This window comes from Oryctolagus cuniculus, chromosome 19, assembly GCF_964237555.1.
Source record: "Oryctolagus cuniculus chromosome 19, mOryCun1.1, whole genome shotgun sequence".
Taxonomy (NCBI): domain Eukaryota; kingdom Metazoa; phylum Chordata; class Mammalia; order Lagomorpha; family Leporidae; genus Oryctolagus; species Oryctolagus cuniculus.
The window spans coordinates 39977337-39987625 of NC_091450.1; the positions used below are offsets into that span (position 1 = coordinate 39977337).

At 52.8% G+C, this 10289-nt stretch overlaps 1 protein-coding gene and 1 long non-coding RNA gene across 4 annotated transcripts in view; one reads left to right on the top strand and one right to left on the bottom strand.

Annotated features, from left to right (window-relative positions):
* Nucleotides 1-3311, top strand: part of GRID2IP (Grid2 interacting protein) — a 44087-nt gene extending 40776 nt beyond the window's left edge. For 2 of the 3 annotated variants that reach the window (XM_070064367.1, XM_070064369.1), the window contains exon 22: nucleotides 2533-3311. In XM_070064367.1, the coding sequence (XP_069920468.1) occupies nucleotides 2533-2742 (210 nt within the window). In that variant the 3' untranslated portion in view covers nucleotides 2743-3311. The remainder of the gene's footprint in view (nucleotides 1-2532) is intronic. The other variant, XM_070064368.1, reaches the window with a different exon arrangement.
* A 3816-nt stretch (nucleotides 3312-7127) lies between these two features.
* Nucleotides 7128-10257, bottom strand: LOC127488728 (uncharacterized). The gene is made up of 2 exons (XR_007916504.2): nucleotides 9946-10257; nucleotides 7128-7241 (listed from the first exon to the last, which is right to left on the bottom strand). It is a non-coding gene; the product is annotated as an uncharacterized lncRNA (long non-coding RNA).
* Nucleotides 10258-10289: the final 32 nt, after the last annotated feature.

Sequence of the window (10289 nt, forward strand, 5' to 3'; positions counted from 1 at the left end):
TCCCAGGGACCTGCTGATCTCCCGATGCTGCTAAGGAAGTCCCATAGCCTGGCTATATGTATAGCACCTTTCCCAATAACACCAGTTAACGTTTACTGCGTAGTGGGCTCCGTGTTTCTGTAACGTATTTCATTCCCCCTCCCCCCGAGCTAGGTTTTGTTACTTCCTTTTTACAAATAAAAAGTCAGAAACGTAGGAAAACGTCTGTGGAAATGGGGAGCCCAGCCTTTGAGTGGAAAATACCTTCAGTGTCCTGCTGAATATGATGGCTTCCGTTTCATTTTCCAACTTTGAGAGGCTGAGACAGACAACTCCCGTGTGCTGGTTCATGCCCCAGATGCTTGCCATGGCCAAGCTGAGGCCAAACCCAGGAACTGGGAACTCCATGTGGGTGGCGGGAACCCTATTCCTTGAACCATCATCACCACTGCCTCCCGGGGTCTGCATTGCCAGGAAAGCTGGAGCCAGGAGCCGGCTCTGAACATCGACCCTCACTACTCTAACGTAGGATGCGGGCATCCCAACCAGCGTCTTGACCACCAGGCTCCGTGCTCACCTCTCACATACCTGTGCTCCAAGGCCATAGCTGCCAGCGGCTTTACGTGAAGCCCTTCCCTCTTCGCTGCCACCACCCAGGTGACTCCCAGCAACAGGGCCCTGTTGTCGGTTGTCAAGGATGTAATAGGCGTGATCCCAAAGCCTGAGAGGAGGTGGGATGAGCTGACGCTTTGCAGAGAGAGGCTTCTATCAAGTGCACACACACATTTGTCCAAGTTTCTGTGCTGTTGCTCCAGCCCCACCCTGCGACCCTCGGGCCTCATTCACAGCTCCTCCAACTCAGAGCTAATTCTTCCTGTGTTAGACACCTGCCTCGCTGCGCACTCTGTCCCTCAGTGACCAGGGCTCCTTGCCCTTCCCCGTAAACACTCTGTCCAGTCCTCCCCTCTTCCGAGCCAAAGCATCAGCACTTGTGTCTCTTGGCTACCTCCGTGGCCCTGCTGTGTGTGCACTCAACTCTGGCTCAGCACAGCCTGCCGGTCTGTCTCTCACCGTGCCCGGAGACCTGCTGTCACCCCGGCAGGAAGTCCTGCTGCAGCTTGTCCTCCTTATCTTGCTTGACCTTTAAGCAGCACTGGACACTGTTTACCCTCCCTTGGCAAATTCGTGCACACCCAGGGTTCAGCCACCGGCTGTCTACTCGCTGATAACCCTCTCACCAGCCTGATTCCCACTGGCCCAGCTGCTTTTGGCCTCTGCATACCACAGGTGCTCAATAGTTGCCCATTAAACTGAAGTGGCATCAACGTAGTGGGCTACCAAGTAACTCAAAGAAATGCCTTTGGGCGGGCATTTGGCACACTGGTTAAGATGCCACTTGGAGGCCAGCGCCGCGGCTCAATAGGCTAATCCTCCGCCTGCGGCGCTGGCACACCGGGCTCTGGTCCCAGTCAGGGCGCCGGATTCTGTCCCGGTTGCTCCTCTTCCAGTCCAGCTCTCTGCTGTGGCCCGGGAGTGCAGTGGAGGATGGTCCAAATGCTTGGGCCCTGCACCCACATTGGAGACCAGGGGAAGCACCTGGCTCCTGGCTTCGGATCAGTGCGGTGCGCCGGCCACAGCGCGCCGCTGGAGCAGCCACTGGAGGGTGAACCAACGGCAAAGGAAGACCTTTCTCTCTGTCTCTCTCTCTCACTGTCCACTCTGCCTGTCAAAAAATATTTAAAAAAAAAAAAAAAAGATGCCAGTTGGAACACCACATCCGCATATCCAAGGCCTGGATCCACTTCCCATTGCAGCTTCCTGGACACGTGCAACTCTGGGAGGCAACAGGCGATGGCTTAAGTACTTGGGTCTCTGCCACCCACCCAGGGGACCCAGGTTGAGTTCTGGGCTCCTGGCTTCAGCCTGATCCAGCCCTGACTGTTGCGGGCATTTTTAAAGTGAGCCAGTGGACGGAAGCTCTCTGTCGCTCGCTCTCTAATCCAGAAGTCTGCAGAGTTGGTCGTTGGCTTAGCTGCTAGCACTCCAGCTGGGAACCTCACGTGCTGTATGGGAGTGCCTGAGTTTGTTTCCAGCTTCCTGCTCATGCGCACCCTGGGAGAAGGCAGGTAACAGTTGAAGTGGTTGAATCTCTGCCACTTGATCGAGTTCCTGGCTCCTGGCTTCTGCCTTGCGCAGCCTGGGTTGTTGCAGGCATTTGGGGAGTAAACCAGTGGCTGGGAGCAAAGTCACATCTGTCTATCTCTCAAATTAAGTAAATAAATAAAAATTTTAAATATTCCAGAGCCCTAACAAATAGTGCAAATGTGAATGGGCCAGGTCTAAGGAACCATGCACAAGGTTAAGGATAAAGGGTAACTGGGCCAGGGGTCAGGCAGGAGTGACAGGAAGGGCTGGTTCCTGGAGAGCAAGGGGGTGAACTCCCAGCTCTCTCGAAGCCCGAAACCCAGAATTTTGTTTAAAATGCCCTGATTTTTGAAATGCCAGCAACCAATTCAAAACATTAAGAATGTATCAGTGGCTGCTCCACTTCAGATCCAGCTCTGCTATGGCCTGGGAGAGCAGTGGAAGATGGCCCAAGTCCTTGGGCCCCTCCTGTGTGGGAGACCCGGAAGAAGCTCCTGGCTCCTGGCTTCAGATCGGCCCAGCTCTGGCCATTTGAGGAATGAACCAGTGGGTGGAAGATCCCTCTCTCTCTCTCTCTGTCTGTCTCTCCCTCTCTCTGTAACTCTGCCTCTCAAATAAATAAATAAATCTTTTAAAAAAATGCATCCATGGATATTATTGATGAACCAAAGGAAACCTTTCTGTGACCCAAATAGAGCCCAGCTCTGAGTCTGTGTCACCGTTCACATTCATGCTTGCCTGGGGCTACTACAGGATACCCCATACAAGGTGTCTTGGCTCGTTTTTAAATGTCAGCGAGGGAACTGTGATGGGGCTTTCTGGTAGTTCCAGTTTCTAGATAGAAAGAGGCTGCTAGCCGGCGCCGTGGCTCAATAGGCTAATCCTCCACCATGCGGCGCCGGCACACCGGGTTCTAGTCCCGGTTGGGGCGCCGGATTCTGTCCCGGTTGCTCCTCTTCCAGTCCAGCTCTCTGCTGTGGCCAGGGAGTGCAGTGGAGGATGGCCCAGGTGCTTGGGCCCTGCACCCCATGGGAGACCAGGAAAAGCACCTGGATCCTGGCTCCTGCCATCGGATCAGCAGTGGTGCACTGGCTGCAGTGGCGGCCATTGGAGGGTGATCCAACGGCAAAGGAAGACCTTTCTCTCTCTGTCTCTCTCTCTCACTGTCCACTCTGCCTGTCAAAAAAAAAAAAAAAAAAAAAAGAGGCTGCTTATCTTGAAGCCGCCTTTTGTCACTTAGGAAGCTCCGCCCTTTGGTCACAGGAAGACAAGACCTACACAGAGTGCTGGGGGCGCTGAGGTCACCGTGAAACTGAACTTGAGTCCACAGACTGGGGCTGTAGGTCTGGTTAGTTGTGCGAATTAGCTGCGTTATCTTGAGCTTGATAGTGTCTTGGAAGGTAAGGAAAATACATTTTTGAAAGATTTATTTACGGGCTGGCGCTGTGGTGCGTGGAGTGAAGCCGCGGCCTGCAGTGTTGGAATCCCACATAGGTATAGGTTCCAGGCCTGGCTGCTCCACTTCCAATCCAGCTCCCTGCCAGTGTGCCTGGGAAAACAGTGGAAGAAGGCCCAAGTGCATGGGTCCTTGCACCCACACAGGAGACCTGGAAGAAGCTCCTGCTTTCAGCATGGAAGATTCTGTTTGTTTCTCTCTCTCTTTCTCCCTCTCCCTCTCTTTAATTCTGACAAATAAATAAGATAAATTTTTTTAAATGTATAACATTCCTATATGGGCACCAGTTTGAGTCCTGGCCACTCTACTTCTGATACAACTCCCTGCTAATGGCCTGGGAAAGCAGCAGAAGACGGCCCAAGTCCCTACGTCCCTGCACCCACCTGGAAGACCCGGATGGAGTTGCAGGACCCCAGCATTGACCTGAGCCACCTCAGCTGTTACAGACATCTGGGAATGAGCCAGTAGGTAGGAGCTCTCTGTTTCTCTGTATCTGTCTTTCTGGTTTTATTTTTCAAAAAGATTTTATTTATTTAAAAGGCAGCGATACATACAGAGAAGGAGAAAGATAGAGATAGAGACAGAGATAGGTTCCAGGGCTGGCGCTGTGGCATAGCCAGTAAAGCTGCCGCCTGCAGTGCTGGCATCCCATATGGGCGCCGGTTCAAGTCCCGGCTGCTCCACTTCCAATCCAGCTCTCTACTATGGCCTTGGAAAGCAGTGGAAGATGGCTCAAGTCCTTGGGCCTCTGCACCTGCGTGGGAGACCCAGAAGAAGCTCCTGGCTTCAGATTGGCACAGCTCTGGCCTTTGCGGCCAATTGGGGAGTGAACCATCGGAGGGAAGACCTCTCTCTCTCTCTCTCTCTCTCTCTGCCTCTCCTTCTCTCTGTGTGTAACTCTGACTTTCAAATAAATAAATAAATCTTAGAAAGAGAAAGAGGAAGAAAGGAAGGAAGGAAGGAAGGAAGGAAGGAAGGAAGGAAGGAAATGTTTCATTGGCTGATTTACTTCCCAAACAGCCACAATGGCCGGGTCCACACCAGGCCGAAGCCAGGAGCCAGGAGCTTCTTCCGGGTCTCCCATGTGGGTGCAGGGGCCCAGACACTCAAACCGACACCCACATGGGATGCCTGCACTGCAGGCGAAGGCTTAGCCTTCTATGCCACAGCACCGGCCCCTGTCTTTCTGTTTTTAAATATAAATTATTTGAAGAAATAAAAAATGCAATTTTCTGAGAAGGGTCCAGAAACCCAGCAGGATGGGCAAGGGTTCATTGTGGAAAGCAACTGGGGAGGAGGGGCGCTGAGTGGGGCCTGGGTAGAAAACCCCAGAGCTGTGCATTCCCCGCACGCAGGCTGTGCCTCCTTTCTCCACTGAACACCTCCCAGGCATTGCCAGGCCGTGTGACATTGCCTCCCAGGATGCACCTTAGCAGGAAGCTGGGACTTGAACCCAGGACTTGGGTATAGTGCGCGCAACTCCAAAACTTTTTTTTTTTTTTTTTTGACAGGCAGAGTGGACAGTGAGAGAGAGAGACAGAGAGAAAGGTCTTCCTTTGCCGTTGGTTCACCCTCCAATGGCCGCCGCGGCCGGCGCGCTGCAGCTAGCGCACCGCACTGATCCGATGGCAGGAGCCAGATGCTTCTCCTGGTCTCCCATGGGGTGCAGGGCCCAAGCACTTGGGCCATCCTCCACTGCACTCCCGGGCCACAGCAGAGAGCTGGCCTGGAAGAGGGGCAACCGGGACAGAATCCGGCTCCCCGACCAGGACTAGAACCCGGTGTGCCGGCGCCTCTAGGCGGAGGATTAGCCTATTGAGCCACAGCGCCAGCCCCAAAACTATTTTTTTAAGACTTATTTATTTAAAAGGCGAAGTTACATTGAGAGATTTTTTTAAAAGATTTATTTATTTGGAAAGCAAATTTACAGAAAAGAGGCAGAAAGAGAGACCTTCCATCTACTCCCCAAATGGCTACAACAGCCAGAGCTGCACCAATCCAAAGCCAGGAGCCAGGAGCTTCTTCCGGGTCTCCTACGTGGTTGCAGGGGCCCAAGGACGTGGGCCATCTTCTACTGCTTTCCCAGGCCATAATAGAGAGCTAGATCGGAAGTGGAGCAGCCGGGACTTGAACCAGTGCTCATATGTGATCCCAGTGTTATAGGTGGTGGCTTAACCCTCAGTGCTGGCCCCCAAACTATGTCGTGGCCACCAGGCTATTTACTTTGCCTCAGATAACTTTTTTTTTGAAGATTTACTTATTTACTTCAAAGGTAGAGTTACAGAGAGGGGGGAGAGAGATGTGTTCCATCCACTGGTTTACTCCCAAATGGCTGCAACAGGTGAGGCTGGGCCAGTCCAAAGCCAGGAGCCTGGGCCCCCATCCAAGTCTCCCACGTGGGTGCAGGGGCCCAAAGATTTGAGCCGTCCTCCTAGGTGCCCATATGAGACGCCTGCATCTCCGGCAGCGGCTTAACCAGCTGCACAACACCAGCCCTCAAGCTGTATCCTAACCGCCAGGCCAAGCACTTGCTCTTTCTTGGAGAATTTTAAATAAAGCCCTAGAGACTCCGGTCTTGCTATGGCTGCTTGCTGGAACTGAAGAGATGAAACCTTGCTAAGCAGGTCAGAGAGGCTGAGAGAACTGACCCCAGAGAGAAGAATGGAATGTGGGCCGTGTCTACATCAGTCCCTTTTGGAGAAAATCAAACTCAGGTTGTTAAGTCTTTACGCGATCATCAGTTTTATGCTAACTGGTAAAGGCCTGCAGAAAATTCTCTTCAAAAAATTTCACGTTGTTCTACAAGTGTGTGTGTGTGTGTGTACACATAGGAAATAACTCATAGTCCCTCTGAAGACAACATGTGCTCAGGCACGTAGGTTGCAGAAATTAATGTCAGATACAACCTCATACATATTCAGAGAGTCACATTGAGCTGCACATTTAGGTGTAAATGAAGTGAGAAGAGAGAAAATGGTTCAATTGTATTTATGTTACATAGCAGGGCTAAAACTTTGTCTTGTAAACTCTAGGAAAGAGCAAAAATTAGATTACCAAAGAATTTCTTTCTACAGTATGGCTATGTCAGGATCACCCAATAGGTTATAATTTTTACCCAAAAAAAAATCTAGCTGCCTAAGTGTAGTCTGTGCCAGGGCTAGTGTCGTGGCACAGCAGGTTATGCTGTTGCCTGTGACGCCAGCATTAAATATTGGAGCGCAGGTTCAAGTCCCAGCTACTCTGCTTCCAATCCAGTTCCCTGCTGATGTGCCTAGGAAAGCGTCGGAGGCTGGCCCAAGTGCTCCTGGCCCTGCCACCCACGTGGGAGACCCGGATGGAGTTCCAGGCTTCGGGCTTTGGCCTGGCCCAGCCCCGCCTGTTCCAGCAGTTTGGGGAGTGAACCAGCAGATGGACCATCTCTTTTTGTCTCTGTCTCTCCATCCCTCCCTGTCACTCTGCCTTTCAAATAAATGAAGTAAATCTTAAAAAAAAAGTCTAGGATATACCAAAAAGATAGACTTACTATATCCAGAATGGAAGGCGAGGTGTTTTCAAAGTATTTAATATTCTCAGCGTTTAACCTTGTATTCTCCTGATAGAAGGTCACTTTACATATCCATTTCCAATAATGAGGAGTAGTTGGTTGCTGTGAATCTTCTTCCTTTACAGGAAAAAAAAAAAAAAAGAATGAATGTCAGAACTCCCATCAACTGCTGAAATATGCAGGAACACACTTGAGTAAACATTTTTCTTTTAAAGACATTTATTTGAAAGGCCGAGTTAGAGAGAGAGAGAATCTTCCAATGGCTGGTTCACGTCCCAAAGGTTTCAACGGCCTGGGCTGGACCAGGCCAAAGACTGGAGCCAAGAAGTCCATCCAGGTCTCCCAGGTGCATGCAGGGGCCCAAGGACTTGGGCCATCTTCCACTGCTTTCCCAGCCCACAGCAGAGAGCTGGACTGGAAGTGGAGCAGCCGGGGGGGCTGGTGCTGTGGCACAGCAGGTTAAGCCACTGTCTGCAGAGCTGGCGTCTCCTATCATATGGGTGATGGTTGAATGTCGCTCCCCCTCTTCGTGGAGGAACGACACAGGACCCTGCGCTGTTCTTTTGTCTGCTCGGCCCTTCCCGGGTTTGCTGCTGGTTCTTCCCGGGTTGGCTACTGTCCCTTCCACCTCCGTGGAAGGGCGGTTCCCCCTGCCACATTCCCCACTTCCGCAGGGGAGCGGCACACCGCCGGCCGGCTCTCTCGGGGGCTGCACAGGTGTTCCCCTTAGATGTTCCTCGTGCATGCCATCTCTCTCCTCCTTTGTAGTCCTCCTCCGCCAATCCTAACTCGGCTGCCCACACGCCGAGTACGCTGCTCTCCTCCAATCAGGAGCAAGTCCTACAGTTTATTGGCTGAACTGGAGGCAGCTGTGTAGAAGCTGTTTTCTTCTCTCCCAGCGCCATATTGTGGGAGAGCAGATGCACAGAATAAGTCTTAATTCCAGTAACTCAGTCCAGTCCGGATTGCTCCCCACAGTTGAAGTTCTGGCTGCTCCCTCCTACTGCTCCTGGGAAAGCAGCAGAGGGGAGTGAACCAGCAGATGGAAGACCTCTCTCTTTCTCCCTCTTTCTGTAACTCTGCTTTTCAAATAAATAAAATAAACCTAAAAAAAAAAAAAAAAAGCTTGGATTCGGGACAGGAGATGAGCACGCAGGATGTGTGGATGTGCACACCAGGAAGTATGGTGTCACACATGGTCACCCTCCCCAGCACCTGGCCAGCTCTCAACTCCACCTGCTCACACTGTTCCCAGCGGGTGTTGGCCAAGCAAGTCCTCTCCCAAGGGCTGAGCAAGGGGAGCTGACAGCGTTCAGAGAACCAGGCGTTGCTACCAGCTGATCCAGTGTGTCTGTTGCCCACGCACGAGTTTTCATAATTGGGTCTCTACCTTCCGCCAGAGGCTGTCTGAGCCGTGCACACAAATGGGGTCTCCCTTGAGAGCTGCATGCAGCCGGGGACTGACCGCGGTACCTGTCGGGGGATGGCTTAGCCATTATCAGATGCCGATGAGACAGTTCGGGGAACAGATGTTATTAGAGATGTGTTCCTGGGCAAGGAAGGGGAGGACTGGGGACATGGACAGGTCCAACGGCAGAGCAGGTGGCGCCAAGCCTCAGCCGCTCTGCCGGAAGTGGGTGCGGGCTGCCTCAGAACAGGTGTGACCTTGGGTGAGAAGCCAGGCCTGAGGGTGCTGAGGGCTGGATGCTGACCACGCTCCGTGAAGCAGAGAGGGAGTCTGCCCGTGCATCCTGTTGTCTCCCACAGGAGGTGTGTGGTGGGCAGGGTGGGGGTGGAGACGGGGGAACCAGCTGCGCCATGTCCAGAGGCAGTAGCCAGTCTGGAAAAAAAAAAAAAATCCTTCCAGCCAGTAACACTGTAAAACAGGAAGTGGAGGATGCCGTTATCAGTGGCACTTAGCCAAAATGAAAATTCCCTCCCACGTGGTTGGGCTCAGTCATCCACTGTGTGCAGCTCTGGTTCCTCCCTGCTGCCTCCTTCCTTCCCGGGCTTGGATTCTCTGCTGCCTTCCCTTCGAGCCCCCGGCAGCCTGGCCCCCTCCCCTGCTCTGCCCTCACCCAGGGGCGCTGTCACCGTGTGCCACCAGGGCGAGGAGGGGGTGGTAGCCCAGGTACACCAGACAGGTGTGCCCTGTGGCCTTTCTGGGCGGGACCTAGGGATGGCTCTGCCGCAGGGGTTGTGCCACGGTGTATGTAATGGGCAGGCCCCTCGCCCACCCCTGACGCGGGCACCCAGGAACTTTGAGAGCTGCCGTCTCCCAGGGGTTGGGGCAGCGGCATATGGAAGAGCCGCATCCTGGCTCCAGCCATCAGACCACAGTGCAAACTCAGTCCCAGGCCAGTGTGGCTGCACACACATGAGCCCCTGACTCGCGTGAGCGTCTACACTGGCCCATTCGCTGTTCCTGCTCTGTGCCTGGCGGATGTCATTTGTGCCTTCCCTCCAGCTCCAGGCACCCGGCACAGACAAGCCCTGCGGAACGACTCATGCTTTTTTAGTGATTCCTCACACAAGTTAAATGCTCCGATACCTGCACTCACACGTGGCACTGTCCAGCGTACAGACACCATGAAAATGCACTTTATACTTCTACTTCTTCTCTACTGGGGATGCTAACCAGCAAACAAGACGTCACACATCGAGAGAAGACTGCCAAGGGAAAAAACTTTATTTTTTACGCCCTTGACGGTGCTTTCATGTTTGCTCCCCCTGTCTGAGCCAGGAATCCTGCGTTTTCATTTTGCACCAGGCAGATCCGGCCTCTCAGCTTTCCCCCCTACAGAAAAGTTCACGTTTCTACCTCATTTTAAAGACTCTCCCCAGAAAGACAACATCTTCGGGCCCTCCTTGCATAAGCCGCATCCTCTTGCGAGACTTCCAACGCCAAGCTTAAAATTCTGAGCGATACCATGACTTAATTTCTATTTTCCTCTTAGACTTTTTCATACAATAAGCCTGTGAAGCTCTTATGCTCCCTGGAAGGGGGAAAAAAAAAAACAACCAACAACCAACCCTCAGAAGGGAGTGCCGTTTCAAAAACTAAAGGAAATCGCTGGCACTCCAAGGGAGGCCGGAAACCCGGCAGGGCAAAGTTAGGGAGGCGTCCGGGTCTTTAGGAACGGAGTGGGGCCCCGAGCCCAGCCG